At 33.3% G+C, this 18,539-nt stretch overlaps 1 protein-coding gene across 1 annotated transcript; it reads right to left on the reverse strand.

Moving 5' to 3' along the window:
- Window positions 1–5,517: 5,517 nt before the first annotated feature.
- LOC112007138 (anthocyanidin 3-O-glucosyltransferase 5) lies at window positions 5,518–7,640 on the reverse strand. Its single transcript, XM_024039438.2, has one exon. The coding sequence runs from the start codon at window positions 7,292–7,294 to the stop codon at window positions 5,849–5,851; it is 1,446 nt and encodes a 481-aa protein (XP_023895206.1). The 5' UTR covers window positions 7,295–7,640; the 3' UTR covers window positions 5,518–5,848.
- Between the last annotated feature and the right edge of the window lie 10,899 nt (window positions 7,641–18,539).

Below are 18,539 nucleotides of genomic sequence, written 5' to 3' on the forward strand. Positions count from 1 at the left end.
GTCTTGTAATAGTTTTATATCTTTTGGCCAATTGGCATTATATACATGAGATTTGGATTTTGTTCCATTTGAATTATTGGAGAACTATTCATAAAAAAATTGTTGAGGTATTTTGGATTTATTTAATATAATTTTTAAGGATAAATTTTAGTTGCTAAAAAAGTCTTGCACACTTGTAGGGTGCTTACTTTATAAGTGTGTAGCCGTTGTCACGTGCCTATCTTTATAATTCGATTTAGGGCGTGACAAATAAAAATTTGGATGTTGGGTGAGTTGTGAAATGGGATGGTAAAATAGATAAAGTGTTATATGAGAATGCAAAATAGTTTTATTTTATTTATTTATTTATTTATTTTACATTCCTGGATGCTAGTGCTCTACAAACTTACTGTTCATGGTTGCTAAAAATTTTTAGCAACCCACACTCGAGTAAAGCTTAATTTGAGTAGGTGAGTTGCTAAAATAGCAATCGAGAGTTTTACTTTTTACACCCCCAATACTTAAGCATTAGCATTTGGGGGGTGTAAACCCCCCCTAGTTGCTATTTTAGCAACACACTTGCTTAAATTGAGTTTCACTCGAGATTGGGTTGCTACAAATTTTTAGCAATCAAGAATTGTAAGAGCATTTACATCAAGAATGTTAAAATGCTAAAAATGCTATTAATTGGGTTGTGGCTACCATGGTGGTGCTGGTGGTGGTGAATAGGATTGGTGGCCAGTTGCTATGAATTTTTGTAGGAATGTTTTATTTTATTTTAATAAGTTGTTTATATTATTTTAATGAGATGAATGTAAAAATAGAACTTTTGATGTTAGGTGTATTATAAAGTGAGATGTTAAAATAGATAAAGTGGCATTTTGAAATGCTAAATGCTAAATTTTTTGAGAGTTTTGATATGAATGCTCTAAATGGTTGTATATATACAACCCACTATTCATGGTTAAAAGTACAAAAAAGATGGAAGAGAGAGATGGGAGAGAAGAGGAAGAATGAATTGATAGGGGAGTATTTCATTTTGGGATGTCCAAAAATATTGTCACGTTTTTAAAAATAAAAGTCATTAATTTACTAATGTTCCTATTATACCTCTATCTTATTTTCAAAACTACTTGAAAAGAAAACTAATAAATATTTAAAAAATCAATTTAATTGGGGCGCCTTTTTAGTTACCTCATCGTTAAGAATAACTCTTTTAAAAAAAAGTTGATAAATTTATTTAAATGTAGTTTTATAAACTTAATATTTTTATAAGACAAACAATACAATAAACGATGTTCCCTTAAAAAGTTTGACTTTTCAAACATGACAAATAAATTGGGACGGATAAAGTATTATTTTATTGAATTATATGTAAAAATAAAAACTGAAATGTTGTGGAAGTTGTAAAATGAGTTAATAAAATAGACAAAGTGATGTTTGAAGTTGTAAAATATGTGTGTGTAGTTTTTTTTTTTTTGCATCACCGAATGCTAGTGCTCATGCTCTAAAGAGATTCAGGCAAAGACTATCCTACACTATTTTTTTTTTTTTGAAAGTAAGCTTCCATTAATTCAACAATAAGAAAAGAAATGCAATAGAGCATAAGGAAACTCATGAACTGTTACAAAACTTATGGAGGGTCTGGATAGAGTAGGGAGTGAGGCAGCGGAGGCGTGGTTCCTTTCCAGACCTGGGTGTTTTCTGCAGGCTTTGCAAGCTGAGCAAGTTCATTGGCAGCTCTATTGTGTTCCCTTTTCAAATGATGAAGGTTCTAGTTGCTGAAGGACAGAATAAGAGAGCTAAGGATTCCATTGGAGATGTGGCCAAGTGTTCCATCAGTAGACCTTGCATTGACAGATTGTACAATGGATAGGGAATTTGATTCAAAGATGGCATGAGAGATGTTCATCTCTTGAGCAAGGGTGATATCATTTTCTAGTGCTAAAGCTTCAGCCGTGTCAGGTGGATAGTGAACTGGGAGAATTTTGCTCATTGCAGCGGTAATGTGTCCGTTGGAGTCACGGATAATCACTCCAATGCAGGATGGCCTACCATCAGGACTTGTTGCTCCGTCAACATTTATTTTATGGAATCCAGGTGGGGGTGATATCTAGTGAGTGGTCTGGTTGCTTTGCTGCTGTATAGTGGATAAAAGAGCACCTTTGTAGTCCTTAGCCAATCTCATAGTAGAGTACCATATTTGACCCGAGAGGAGGGAGGTGGATTCATACACCACTTGATTCTGAATCTCTGATTGTATCAGATGGACCAAGCAGTGACAAAGAGAGTCTCAAGGTTACGGGAAGAGCCATGGCTGACGATTTGTAAAGACAAGTCTGATATGTCAATTTGGCTAGCTTCTAGATTGACAGGGCAATCTAACCAATTACTCCAAACTAATTTGGGATATTACAGGCAAAGAGGGCATGTGTAGTGTTTTCGGAGCATTGGTCACACATGGGGCAACCATCTGTATTGATGCCCCAAGTCCTTAGATTTTGCATTGTGGGGAGGCCATTCATGCATGCACGCCAAGCAAAAATTCTGATCTTTGTTGAAAGGTTGAGAAGCCACATTTTCTTCCATAATGGAGTTCGAGGGTCAACAAAGGAACTTTCACCTTCATGGTTGGTTTCAACAATCAGAAGAGCAACATAATAGGCACTCTTGACAGGAAATTCCCCTCTCTTATTTCTAGTCCAAATTAGCTTGTCCTCAAGGAGAGAGTAGCTAAGTGGGATGTTTAGAATGGTGTTTGCCTTGAATGGGAGAAAGGTTCTTTAACTAAGCCAGTCTTCCAGTGTTTAGTGTCTTGATCAATGAGAGCAGATACCATAGGAAAGTCATCAAAGATGCGTGCAGGATTGATAACCTTGTATGTTATGGGGATTGGGAGCCATTTGTCTTCCCAAATGTGAATCAGTTTGCCAATGCCTACTTGTCATCTTGTGCATTTACGGATCACCTCAAGGCTACTATGAATGCTACACCAAGCGTAGGATGGGTTGCTACTGATTTTGCCACTAAGAATGTTTGAAGATGGAAAATATTTGGCTTTGTAAATTCTTGCAATCAGAGAGTTTGGACTTGTGAGAATCCTCCATGCCAACTTGGCTAACATGGCCAAGTTGAAAGCCTGGAGGTTTTGGAACCCCATTCTCCCACAGAGTTTGGACTTGCACATTCTTTTTCAAGCAATCTAGGCAATTTTTTTTCTCTTGTTGACGCTGCCCCTATGTACCAAAAATTAGGCATCATGCCTTCAAGCTCATCACATAGTCTCTTTGGTAATAGGAAACAACCCATGGTGTAAGTGGGGACGACTTTCTATGGGAGGTAAAGAAGTTCTCATTGAAGCCGTTCCTACATTATTTTGACAGTAAGGGATGCAAGGCATTTATAGGCTATCACCTAGGGAACAAAATAAAGCTATGCTAAAAGTTGCAATTGTTGAATTCAAAGGAAGAAGAAGACTCAACAAAAGCAACTCTTATTCCTTTGGCATTCCATCTCCACGTAATTATATTATACTACTATTCTTCACATTTTCTTCACACCTCGCCTGTAGTCGTACATACAAAATGATTAAAGAAATTATCACCTGCCTAATGCTAGAGCCGGTGATGCTAGAGTCGGTGATGAACTCTTACAGTATTTTCATCATTTTTGGTTTTCTTGATTTTTATTTTAAGAATCAAAGTATTGAGTATTGACTATATATGTGAAACCCTATCGAGGGGGGTAAAAGTAAAACATCTTCAATTGAGTAACAATTTGAAGGTTGCATTTAACTAAGTGAGATTAATTTAAAGTATATTTGTTTTACAACGAATCAATATTTATTCAGATTCTAACAAATTATTGAAGCCTCAAAAAAAAGATTCTAACAAATTATTATTTTGTTATGTGTTTACTTTTCATGGAATTTGTTAGTTTGATATAAAATCTCACTTCAAGGTTATATCTTTCCCTTGCCTTGAAAAGGTCTTCAAGGTGCCATCTGAGTCTGTGCTTAAGGAATATGGATTATGGATTCTATAGTAATGAATTAACAAAGAGAACTTTCGTCAAGGTGCAATAAGTAACATAACGTTAGCTGGTTCAGGGATCATGACAAGGTAAGAAATGTGAAATAAAGATATTCAGGCTAAGTTATTGTAACTGTGTTACTTATGTGCAGAATATCAAGTAAGGATATTTGAGATTAAAATATTCAACTCCACTCTACTTTGAGGCAAATGACAAACGAGAAGGAAATAAATTCAATGCTACCACAAGCTAATTGCACAAAAAATATGGGTCATGTTAATGGATGTTTTTAGGGCAATTGTTACTTATTTTTCTTTTTAGAAAAACATTTTAAGAAAGTTTTGACACTACTTTTATATATGGAAAATGAAAAAAACTGTTAAAACATTGATTACTTGTTTTTCTTTTTTTATTAAAACTTTATTTAAATGGATTATTAACTATTACTTTGTGGGCATCTGTTAATATTTTTCAAAAATTATATATTAAAAGAAATTACTTGCATTAATGTAACCAGACAAGTACAATCAAGGCTAAATTTAATCTAAAAGAGAAATTTTAAGGATAAACAAGCAAAATATGGGTCTTTGGATGTGTATCTCTTTGAAATGTCAACCTTAGTCATTTATACTTAAGACTCAATACTTATTAGCTGTTGATGTATCATGTATGCCACATGTCATGTTTGTCTAGATCATCTAGGGGCACTTGTCTCAATTTGTTGACGCCCATTTCTTGATTTTTAGGGCACATGTTGGGGGTAGTAACTCGCTTTATCTAAAAAGAAAATTTAATAAATGTTCTAAGGGTATTAGTTTAAAAAATATTTTTAAAATTTTTTATTGGAACAGAAAAGGATAATTGCTTTTTTTTTTAATAGTTTTTTTTTTTAATTTTTATAAAACTGTTATCAAATTAAAAAAAAAAATTTATTAATAAATGTCTTAAAGGTACTTGTTAGCTAGACTCTTATTTAAATTCTTGATATTTGTAATTGTTTAGTCAACCAATCTTTGATTGTCAGGTATGCATCATGTTGATGTATAAATAACCATACATGTGTGTTTTAACATTGGCCATTTTATTTGTTACAAACACATTGCTCCCGTGTGTGTGTCTATATATATATATATATATATAACTTATTTGTTTATATCCAATTTTTTCAAATTTCAATTATTTTTTAAAATAAAATTATACTTTAACCAATTTCCAGTAAATAAACAAATAAAGTTTTAGCGAAAAGTCACATTCCAAACTTCCAATGCACTAATATCTTTTGTCAATTGACTAGCATATTTGTGATAATTAGAATATAGTGAGTTTCAGTTAGTTTAACTAATAAAGTTTCTGATAGTTGAATAAGAGATTTGAAATTCAATTCCTACTTACACCAAAAATTGATTAATATTTTAGTCTGATGATAAATAGATATCATAAAAAAGGGATGTCATAAGTTTCAACTATCTCAACCAATAAAAGTAGAATATAATTTAAATATTTTTGTACTATATTCAACTTATTTTTATATTAAAGAAATCAAACTTAAAGTGAATAAAATACAATTTTTTTACATCACACATGCTTTCACAACTTTCTAAGTGGTGCAAATTGATAAATGGAATTCAATTCAAATGACACCCATTGGCAAATCCGCAAATGAATCTTCCTAGGGCCAACAATCTAATACTTTGAGATCACTCAAAGGATTGTTTCTGATATGGTGTATGGAATGGGGAGATTGTACAGTACACGTTGGGAGAATCAGAATTATAAAGGTACTTAAAAACAAACACACACATGTTGGAAATCAAAGGTGAAGCCTAAATTATCCCACTTAGATTTTATCACACTTCCATTCTTTGACCACACGAGAAAGTGATTCATTAGATGATCCACCAAAGTTCAAACCTTTAACTGCACTGTGTTTTAGCTCTCTGGCTTTACACCTCATTGCCTTCCCTTCCTCACCCTCCATGATCATCCTCACCACTCTCTCTATTTCCACTCTTTCGACCACATCTTTTACCTTTCCCATCATTGGCTTAACAGCAACACCAACTTCTTCCATGAGCATTGTTGCATTCATTCTCTGCTCTGCATAAAGTGGCCAAGCTATCATCGGCACACCATGTGTGATGCTCTCTAGTGTAGAGTTCCACCCACAGTGAGACAAAAATGCACCGGTTGATTGGTGGCGGAGAACCGCCACTTGTGGTGCCCAAGACTGAACCACCCGCCCCACCCCTTTGGTTCTCTCTAAAAACCCTTCAGGCAAATATGCCTTTGGATCATTAACATCACCACCCACGTTGAAAAATGTACCTGAGGTATTCCCATCGGTTGGCTTACGTGCCACTAAGATAAATCGTTGTTGACTGAGTTCCAAACCCCATGCCAACTCTGTAAGCTGCGCAGTTGTTAAAGTCCCTCCACTACCAAGTGCAACGAAAAGAACCGAATCCATTGGTTGTTTATCTAGCCATGCTACACACTCTGCACCCGACTCAGTCAATGGCTCGTCCTCTTTGATAAGCGGCCCAACTGGGTGAACCGGTGGTGTGCTTATTTGCTTATAGAGAGGGTGCTCTCTTATTGCTCTAAGCGAAGCTGGTTCAAAATCCTCCCACGAGTTCAAGAAAATCCCTGTCACCATTGTCAAACGGCTGAAATGGTATAGGACCCAGTTGTACTCGTCAATCTTCCTATTCCGGACCTGGTCTAGCAAGTCCTCCGTTCGTATCGGAGTGCAACCCGGGACCTGAACCGGTTCAGGAAGGTCAACGAACTCGCACTCCACTTCACAGTCCAGTGTAGGAAGATACAAAGAGAAAGCAAGGAAAGCAGTTGAGGCAGTGAAGAAAGTGTAGGTAGGAATAGATAGCTCATTGCAGATGTCAAAAGCTTGGGTACTGAACAAATCAACGATAAGAGCTTGTGGCTTGCCAAGATCTATGAGGATTGACTTTAAGGGCTTGAGGCTCTCTTGTACATTGATACAAAGTCTAGTAACCACCAGAGTGTCCCCAGTGACTAGAGCTGAAATATCAGCAAGTGGGAGGTCAATAACTTTGAGGTTTGGAGGGAGAGTTGGTGAGTGGAGTAGTTGGTTTTGTGCTGCAGAAGCTTCGGTGGTGATGTTGAGGAAGCTTACATGGATACCATGGTGGACGACAAGGCGTTTAGCTAGCTCGAATAGCGGTATAATGTGGCCCATGCCTGGACTTGCGAGAACTGCAACGTGGGACTGGGGTTTCATGGTTTCAGATTCAGCTATCACCATTCACCATGTTACTTTGAATTTGTGCATTGCGAGATGTGGTTGGCTACTTGGCTATATGTATAATATTGTAGTAGCTAAGTGAGAGTTGGGTCTGGGTCAGGGACGCGATTTACAACGACATGTTTCTCTATGTATGCACAATATGGATTTGTCGTGCTATACAATATCTCTACATTTATAGGGCAAAAAAGTGCCCTTTCTTTCATAGGGTTATCGATATAAGAATAGAGTGCTTAGTGTTGTCCCACTACCATTGGTGGTTGTAAATTTTGTTTTTTTTTTGGTTTCTCCATTTCGCAATCTTGCTCTGCCTCGTGCAAAGATTCGTTAATAAAACTGTACACCACATGGTACGCAAGCTGTATTATTATCTATTAATATGATATGATATAGATTTGATTTTGCTTATTAGGCGGCAGAAAGAGTTCTTGTACAATCTCTTTGTTTTTTTTTTTTTTGGTTGATAAAACAGAGGATTTTATTTATTACCAAAGGAGCATTGTTATGAGTATTGTCTATTGGCCACTTGTGAGAAGTTTCTAGTCAAAATATCCACAAATATTTTACATAAATAAAAAATTTGGATATTTAATATATCCTTTGACTCTGTATTGGTGCTCCCATCCTCTCTTTACTAGTTCATTTGGTATGCTATTTACTTCACAAAAGACGTGACATTGAAGGACACATTCCTGGCCAAAAAGATGGCTTTGAAGTGACTTTCTATTTTAGCAACCCATTTTTCATTCACTGTGTTCTGATCTGTCTTTATACTAAAATTTGTTTGTGCCGTTCCTTACTTTTTTTCGGTAAAACCTGAACTTTCATTAGATTAGAGATTAACTATTCTGTTACAAAATACATTAGCTCTATCATGAGCTAGAATGTTGTCCACCACAGCCGGTGGATTCAAAAAAACAACAAAAGAAGTTAGCGACGTAGCTCCCATTTTTGCCAATGCATCAGCGCATTGGTTGGCCTCTCGATAGGCATGACACTTATGAATAAATATTTAAGTGTAATTTTATACTAATATTTGTTTATAAAAGTTACATACATACATACATACATATATATATATATATGTATATAATTTAAAATAATAATATTTATAATCCTATATAATCTCATAAATTTTCACAATTTCATACCTTTTGGGTGCATCAATATAAGACCTACTTAGAACATTCACATTAGTAGAGCTATAACTTTAGCTATCTGGCTCCACCAAAAATTATTTTATCTAATTTATATTATCACTTTACAAAACACCCAATATCAGTGGTTTTATTTTAACTTTTAACGCAATAAAATAACATATATATCACAATAAATATTATATCTACTATAATAAAAAATTCATATATTTTTTTTTTCTCTGTTCTTCACTATCTTCAAGCACTCACGGCAACACCACCACCACCACCACCAATACAAACACAAACACAAACACAAAGACACAAACCCGGCAACACCAAACCTAGCAACCCTAAATTAGCCAAAAACCACAAACCCCATGGCATGACCCACCCACCACACCCACAAACCCGATCACCCACCCCCACGACATGCCCCACAAAGTCGACCCACCACACCCATGGCATCATGACCACGAAGCTGATGACCCACAACACCCACACCCATACCCACACTGCAAAAGAAGAGACCCTCACACAGTAGAGAAAAATTTGAGAAGAAAGAGAGAGAAAAAATTGAGAAGAAAAAGAAAAAAAAAATTGAGAAGAAGAGAGAAGAGGAAAAATGAGACAGCAGAGGAAGATTGAGAGACACAGAGGGCACAGAATGAAGAAAAAAGAAAAGAAAAGAAAATATTAAAATATTTTGACTAGTGTGAACGCAACATGAGATTATATATATATATATACCTTTAAGCTACAGTGCACAACCATCTTTTGGCTGTGCATATCAACGCAACCTTAATTTTGTAGTTGGTGGTGCTAAAAATAGCAATATGGCTTTTTAAAACTACCAATAATAATGCTCTTATAGCATTCACAATGATGCTTAACAAGTTATTTTTAGCACCACAAACAACAAAATGCAAGCTCCATTGATGGTGCTAAAGCTAAAACTTTTAGCATCAAAACTACAATAAACTGCCAAAAATAACAGCTTACCATTGCTCCAAAGTTATAAAAAAAGGCGTAAATGCCATTTTAGTCCTTACATTTTGGAGTCATTTCTATTTTGGTTCTTACATTTTCATTTTACCACTTTTAGTCCCTAAACCAATTAAGGCGTGACATTTAAAGTGCCACGGCACAATAAAATAATAATTAAAAAATTTATTCTGGCATTAAAAAATGCCACGTCAGCATCTAAATTAATTTTAATTAAATGAAAAAATTAAAAACAAAAAATTACAGATCTAAGAACATAAGAACTTGTTCTTCTTAAATAAAAAAAATAAAACCAGCAACGACATCAAACCCAGAATCAAAGAGCAAACCCAACATTTTCCTTCATTTGAAATCCCAAAAAAAAAAAACATTTTGGTCATTGCTCATCCACTAGATTCAACTTACTAAAGCTCTCTCTCATCTAAAATGAAGCTCTCTTTCATCTAAAGCTCTCTCTGTCTCTTAGATCAAAATCTCTATCTCTATCTCTCTTTCGGCTTTCTCTTTGGATCTGGGTTTGGAGAAAGAGATGGCTTCTCCGCCTTTCTCACGCAAAGCAAAGCCGATACGATCGGCAAAAACCCCTCAGTCCTCGCCGTGTTCAAGGACCGTCGTCGCAAGCTTCACACCACTCGGTCTCCTTAATTTCTTGACCTCAGGAACCAGCACGGTCTTTGGTCCGATTCCGATTATGGCTCTGATGTTATTATCGGTCTTCTCAATACCGGAATTTGGCCAGAGCGGCGTAGCTTTTCCGACACCACTCGGTTTTCTCGGTCCGGTTCTATCTCGGTGGAAGGGAGCTTGTTGGTGGGTGCTGAGTTTGACTAGGTTCGTTGGTTGGGATTGCAGGGTTTGTTGTTGTTGTTGTTGGTCTGATCGGTGATCGTTTTAGGCATTTGGGGTTTGGGGTTTGCTGGAGATTTGGTTTTGGTGTTTGTTGGAAATTTCGCATTTTGAAATTTCTTTTTGTTTTTTAAGTTATTAAGTGGTGGTATTCGAAATTTCTTTGATTATGGTTTGGTTTGGGAGTGGATGAGTTGGGTGCTTTGTTGGGTTTCTATTCTTTGGATGGTTTGGTTTGGGTGTGGTTTTGTGTGGGTTTTCCTGTGTTTGCTCTTATTCATGCTCTTTGATTTGGTGATGTTCATGTTTTTTTTTCCCTGTAGGTTTGATGTTCATGTTCTTCGATGTTCATGCTCTTTGATTCTGGGTTTGATGTCGTTGTTGGGTTTATTTCTTGATTTAAGAGGAACATTGAAGAACAAGTTGTTATGTTTTTAGATCTGTAATTTTTTTGTTTTTAATTTTTTTTATTTAATTAAAATTAAATTAGATGCTGACGTGGCATTTTTTTAATGCCAAAATAGATTTTTTTCATTATTATTTTAATGTGCCGTTAGCCACATTAGCTTTTTTTGTTAGTTGGCTGACGGTAAGGACTTAAATGTCACGTGTAAATTGGTTTAGGAACTAAAAGTGGTAAAATGAAAATGTACAGACCAAAATAGAAATGACCCCAAAATGTAAGGAATAAAAAAGCATTTACGCCTAAAAAAAAAATCATTCTCTCTATTCTTTTCTTAAAAAATAATATTATTTCTCTCTTCTTTCTTTTTCATCTCTCTCTCTCTCTCTCTCTTTCTCGCTATGTGCTCTTTTCTTCTCCTCCTCTCTTCTTCTTCCCTGACTTAAACTATCTAAAAAAAAAAACAGCATAGAGAGAGAGCAGTGGCTGACAGCATGCCTGTTAGTAACCAAATATTTGTTACTAACAGTCTACTAAAGTACACTTATATTTTAAAAAAGTAAGGTTTTAAAAAACTATACATAAATGATAATCTAGCTTAAAAATTAGTTTCAAACACACACAAACCTTTTAGCCAAAGAGAGAGCCTTATATCTGGCTTTCATTAGAAATTTATAAAGTACATAAATCGCTATAGCATCTTAAGAAACTCATTATATGACATTGTTTTGTTTTGAATTATAAAATGCATCAATTTGAGAGATAGTTTCTTTATTTCATTTTTGTCAGTTGTCAGCTTAAGAACACTACAAGAAAAAAGACATGTTACAACAAGTAATATTGCAATAACAAAAATAATTGGAGTAATATATATACTATTGCATTTATGGGTTGTTGCAATAAGTAACCACTTATTTCACATCAAAATATGTTGTTGTAATATTTGAAAAAGATTTGTTACATGTGTTTGATTGTAAACTCAACATGTTATGTATATATTTGTGTTTTTGGACATATTAATTTGATGGAGTACTTTGACTTTTGCATTTTTTAATTTGTATCTTTAATTTGTTATTGTAGTTCCTCAATATAATGTTTATATTGTCTTATAATGTGTATAAGACAATGGGAAAAATCGTTGCAATGACTACGAAATTGTTGTAATAACTACAAAGTCGTTGCAATAAGTTATTATTGCAATATAAAAAAAGTTGTTGCAAGTCGTTGTATTAAACTTCGAGGCAAATAGGTTTACGCAACACAAAGATTTTGTTGCAATAAATTCAACATATTGCAACAAACAGGTTGATGCAATAACTTCTTTATTATAATAAATAACTTTGTGGCAGTAGTTTATTACTTCAAAGGTTTTGTTGTAATATGTGAAAAATGTCATAACTTATTACAACAAAAAACCTTATTGCACTAGGTTGAGTTTTTTTATTATTATTGTTAATTTGTCTATTACCCCGTCTTGCAATATACATATTATAAGACAATATAAACGTTATATTGAGAAACTACAATAACAAATTAAAGATACAAATTAAAAAAATGCAAAGTCAAAGTATTCCATCAAATTAATATGTCCAAAAATACAAATATATACATAACATGTTCATTTTACCATCAAACACATGCAACAAATCTTTTTTCACATATTACAACAATATATTTTGATGTGAAATAAGTGGTTTCTTATTGCAACAACATATTTCAAAATAAAATAAGGTTTAGTTATTACAATAACACATTTAGATGTAACAAGGTAATTTTTGCAATAATCTTAATTGATGTAAAACGAGACTTGTGATTGTAAAAAAATGGATAAAACCTATGAATCAACACTTAGTGTTTGCAAAATTGGAAAAAATAATAGAATAAAAAAGAATGAATAAACCTAAGAATTAGCAGTTAGGGTTGTTTGGAATTAGTACCAAGTACCAAGTACCAACCATGGGAGAATGACAGGAACTCATTAATTAACATATAGACTTTTTTGGAATTAGTACGAATCATTGGAAGAAAATTTCCAATTCAAACACGAATCACAAACTTACCATTCACTCCCTAAAACACGCATACTATGGAATCATGATAACAGTACATGTCATAAAGGTATATTAATCTAGTGGAAGGAACTCATGAATTTGGAACTCCGATGGGCCACCCAAGTCCTTCAAAACAGTTCTTCTGTTGGCACACTTCCTAGTCAAACAAGCACATGAAGTTTGACAACTACCTCCAGAAGCTCAGCATGGGCATATCATCGTTTTGCAAGAAGAGTTTTTATTGTAAGAGCAGCAATTCGTATCTAACGGATTGGATGCTATGCTTGTTCTACAAATCCTTTTCTTAACAGGTTTTTCTTTTTCTTCTGACTCTAGCACCCAATCATCATCATCAAAATCATCCAAATATTCTGATTTAGATGTATCCATGTCTTCCAATTTAGAGGAGCTCCTGTAGCCCTAAAATCATGTATAGAATAATTCAACCAGTAAAATACCAAAAAAAAAAAAAACAAACAGTTTTTGGCTAATGGGAAAAAAGAAAAGAAAAAAAGAATAGCAATAGAAACAATTAACCAATAATATATGACTGAAAATCATGTATAGCATAATTCAACAAAAAAAAAAAAAAAAAAACTATTTTTGGCTAATTGTCAAAAAGAAGAGAATGGTGCACCTATCTGGTTGCGCAAGTCATTCTTATGCCCTTCATTGTTTAGGTCCCCATCCATTGCCATTCTCATTTTCTTTGAGGCATTCTATTGCAAGTAAAATGGGGAAAAAAAATGATAAGAATAATAACAGACAACCATGTCCAAGAAAGTCAAAACGACAATTTAACAACGTATGATGTCACTTAATAAGTATAGCTTTATAGATCCAAATCCAATTTAACGAAATAGATGGCCCACCCAAATCCAGTAGATGTTATGTATATATGTAGATTGTATCACTATTTGTTTTTTCCCTTTCCCAAGATATATTACTTATGGCCAGATTAGAGGAACCATAAAAGGCATGGATTATACTGAGCCATGCACTTACCGTTGAATGTATAAGTTCTGCTTTTTCCATCTCCAACTTCACAACCTTTTCCTTCAAATCTCTTATTTCTAAGTCCTTTTCTCTATAGTCAATGCAACTTTTTGTAGACATAGAAGCTTTTTCTGTTTTTCGTTGCAAAACTTGGCATGTAATTAAAAAAAAAAAGTATGAAATAACAGTGAAAGCTCTACACGTAAGCACATTAAAGGTAACACACAATGATGATAAAAACGACAGCCAACTATACACAGGCAACTTTGTTACACAAATATCTACTTTTTTATTATATTTAATATCTTCAATTTATATTGTTTTGATTTTTTAAGCACTCAACGACAATGTGGTTACCAAAAGAGTTCTTGGAAAACAAATTAATAATGGAGAAAAATCTCTTTCTAGGAAAGAATATATATGTATAGTTATCAATCTATGTATACATATATAGATTGATATATGTATGTATAGTTACACTCTACCAAAATCATTATAATAACGACAAAGTCGTTGCAATAAGGTGTTATTACAATGTAAAAAAAGTTGTTGCGAGCCATTGTAATAAACTTTAAGGCAAATAGGTTTACGAAACACAAAGATCTCATTGCAACAAACAGGTTGATGCAATAACTTCTTTATTATAATAAATAACTTTGTGACAATAGTTTATTGCTTTAAATATTTTGTTGAAATATGTGAAAAATGTCATAACTTATTACAACAAACAACCTTATTGCAATAGGTTGAGTTTTTTTTTTTATTATTGTAAATTTGTCTATTACCTCGTCTTGCAATATACATATTATAAGACAATATAAACGTTATATTGAGGAACTACAATAAAATGTAAAAATCAAAGTATTTTATCAAATTAATATGTCCAAAAATACAAATATATACATAACATGTTGATTTTATGATCAAACACATGCAACAAGTCTTTTTTCACCTATTACAACAACATATTTCAAAAGAAAATAAGGTTTAATTATTACAATAACACATTTAGATTTAACAAAGTAATTCTTGCAACAATCTTAATTGATGTAAAACGAGACTTGTGATTGTAAAAAAATGGATAAAACCTATAAATCAACACTTAGTGTTTGCAAAATTGGAAAAAATAATTAGAATAGAAAAGAATGAATAAACCTAAGAATTAGCAACTAGAGTTGCTTGGAATTAGTATCAAGTACCAACCATAGGAGAATGATAGGAACCCATTAATTAACATATATACTTTCTTGGAATCAGTACGAATCACTAGAAGAAAATTTCCAACTCAAACATGAATCACAAACTTACCATTCACTTCCTAAAACACGCATACTATGGAATCATGGAATCATGGCAGTACATGTCATAAAGGTATATTAATCTGGTGGAAGGAACTCATGAATTTGGAACTCCGGTGAGCCTCCCAAGTCCTTCAAAACAGTTCTTCTGTTGGCACACTTCCTAGTCAAACAGGCACATACATAGATTGATAAATGTATGTATAGTTACATTCTACCAAAATCATTGTAATAACTACAAAGTTGTTGCAATAAGGTGTTATTGCAATGTAAAAAAAGTTGTTGTGAGCCGTTGTAATAAACTTTGAGGCAAATAGGTTTACGCAACACAAAGATCTCGTTACAATAAATTCAACATATTGCAACAAACAGGTTGATACAATAACTTCTTTATTATAATAAATAACTTTGTGGCAATAATTTATTACTTCAAAGGTTTTGTTGTAATATGTGAAAAATGTCATAACTTATTACAACAAACAACCCTATTACAATAGGTTGAGTTTTTTTTTTTTATTATTGTAAATTTGTCTATTACCCCGTCTTGCAATATACATATTATAAGACAATATAAACGTTATATTGAGGAACTACAATAACAAATTAAATATACAAATTAAAAAAAATGTAAAAGTCAAAGTATTCCATCAAATTAATATGTCCAAAAGTACAAATATATACATAACATGTTGATTTTATGATCAAACACATGCAACAAGTCTTTTTTCACCTATTACAACAATATATTTTGATGTGAAATAAGTGGTTTCTTATTACAACAACATATTTCAAAATAAAATAAGGTTTAGTTATTACAATAATACATTTAGATGTAACAAGGTAATTCTTGCAACAATCTTAATTGATGTAAAACGAGACTTGTGATTGTAAAAAAATGGATAAAACCCATGAATCAACACTTAGTGTTTGCAAAATTGGAAAAAATAATTAGAATAGAAAAGAAGAAATAAACCTAAGAATTAGCAATTAGGGTTGCTTGGAATTATTACCAGGTACCAACCATAGGAGAATGACAGGAACCCATTAATTAACATATAGACTTTCTTGGAATCAGTACAAATCACTAGAAGAAAATTTCCAACTCAAATTTCATTCATCCATGATCAATTATCTACAATAGTCAATCCAAAGGACTTTTAATAGGCTCTCCAAATTTCATCCAACATAAAAAGAAAATAAACTCAAAATGAGACTACATAAGATATGGAAACCAAAACCAAATCAAAACCTTTTAATAGCATCAATTAACATCAATCACAATCAATCAGGTCCAATAAAATCACCTAGCATTAATAGGTCCAATTTTGTATCCACGCCATAGTTAGTGTGTAATTCCCTCTATAATAGACCTGTTGTGTTTTAAACACCTACTAATTGCAAGTTAATAAGTATTCCCCATGATGGGGATGAGGTTCTAAGAGGGAATGGCTATCAAATCAATGAATTGAGGCTTTAGAGCAAGAAGATTTTCCAATAAAGAAAGTTCCCAAAAACTAAAGTTTTTAACATTCTAACAACCATTCAACAATATCTAGATAAATCCCCAAGATTAGATGTGGCATTAAGCTAACAAGCCACATGCCACAAACCATATTTTTATATAAATCTCAACTAGAAAGAGGTACTTTGCAAAAAATAAATTAATTGTAGAATTTATGTTGCATAATATTAGATAGAAGCATGGTTTTTTTTAAAAAAAGTTTATGTATGGTGGTAAAATGTAAGGTCACATGTTGCAATTCAAGAAACTTAATGCACTTCCTGCCATTCTTCTAAGTAGACATACCCTTAACCCAAGACTTCACCCTAAACCTAGCACTTGCAAAGAAGGTGCCAGTTGACATAGAGCTCATTCGCAACTGTTCAAATTATGAAATGTTCATTCAAAACTACAAAGCTAGAGATTTTCATTGGCAACACTTTTCAAAAATATATATCATTATGAAATTTTCACCTTGATTGGCTATTCATATTAGTACTCCTACTGGCAAGAAAGTGGGAACCGCGAGATAGATATTTTGCCATCTCTTCTTTTGTCCTAACTTCTGCCTCAGTGACTCCAACAAGTGTTATTTCTCCATCATCCGTTTCTCTAATTTATATGGAAACCCTTGCATGCAAATTTGGATCTAGCAAATCATACACTTCATCCATGAGTACCTGTCATTACATCATACCACATCAAGCAAATAAACTCAAGTAGTGAGGCGAAGGAAACAAAACGAAACAAGCTAACTAGAAGTATTTCTTTTACCTCAATAAATGAGACTCTAATAACAAATTCTCTTAAATCTTTCATCACTTCGACTCTCTAGAATATTTGTTCCATTACTTTAGGTATGACTCCTACATTACTTCCCTCCCTTAAACAGTTAGTCCCCATGGTGTATGTCTTCCCCGAACCCATCTTAAAAAACACAAATAGCGTAAACTCGGCAATGTATCAAAACATATTTTTGGCAATGTATCAAAACATATTTTCGAGTGTTCTAATTCTATAAGATAAAATAAATAGTTATACCTAGCCATATGCAAGAACAGTGGCATTATGACCACGGAATAGTGCATCCACAAGAGGAGAAATACAATCATCGTATAATGTAGAGCAAGGTGAGCCAGTACTACCACAAACATAATCGAAGATGAAGAACTCCGAACCAATTTGCACCTAATTTTGAACACCAAATTTCAAGCTCAATCATACATATATCATCAAATTCGATTAAAAGTAATTTAAAAAAAATCAAGTACCTGAGGCAGAGGTTCACCATGAACCACTGAAATGCAATCCGTACAGCCAAGCTCCGACGTAATCAGAGGCCTGATACTAACTACGACTCGGACACGTTGTGAACTCCTTGCTTCCGAATTCTCCATCTCCAAAACTAGAGAGATTGACAGGCTTTTGGGTTTTTTTTTTTTTTTTTTTTGAAACGAAACAGAGAAAGAGAAATTCAATGATGTTAATGTTACTGTTGCTATTAGTTTGAGAGTGAGTTTGAGCTCCAAAGACTTAAGAGCTGATTTGAGGAGAGAGCGAGAGAAGGAAAAGGAGAGCAACGAGCAGAAAGCGAAAAGAAAAAGAATACAAAAATAGAAAGAAAGTATTATTTTAATATGGGAAGGAATTAAAAAATTATTTTAAACTTTTAGTGAAGCTGAGGCCAAAAAGAGCTTCGTACGGAAGCTTGAAACTATGGCTCATTTGGTAAAAGAGTTTGACTAATGTTGTTTGGGTGTTTTTGATATACGTGTTGGTGAAAATGTGTGTGAAAATGTGTGTAATGTTGTTTAAAAATTTTTGGCTTTACATGTATTAATGTAGAGATTTTTTGTGTTTTGATGAAGCTAAAATATATCGTGTATGTTTAGATACCGTTTATTTTACTAAAAATTAAAAACTTATTACTAAAAATACTGTAGCAAAATATTTTTTATTACTATAAATTACCGCTCACCCATTTTTAGCACTTGAATTTTTTTTTTTTT

The sequence above is a fragment of the Quercus suber genome, unplaced genomic scaffold (genome assembly GCF_002906115.3).
Source record: "Quercus suber isolate HL8 unplaced genomic scaffold, Cork oak 2.0 scaffold_722, whole genome shotgun sequence".
NCBI lineage: Eukaryota > Viridiplantae > Streptophyta > Magnoliopsida > Fagales > Fagaceae > Quercus > Quercus suber.

Excerpts from the sequence above, each read along its gene's own strand:
- LOC112007138 (XM_024039438.2), bottom strand. The coding sequence starts at position 7,294 with ATGGTGATAGCTGAATCTGAAACCATGAAACCCCAGTCCCACGTTGCA.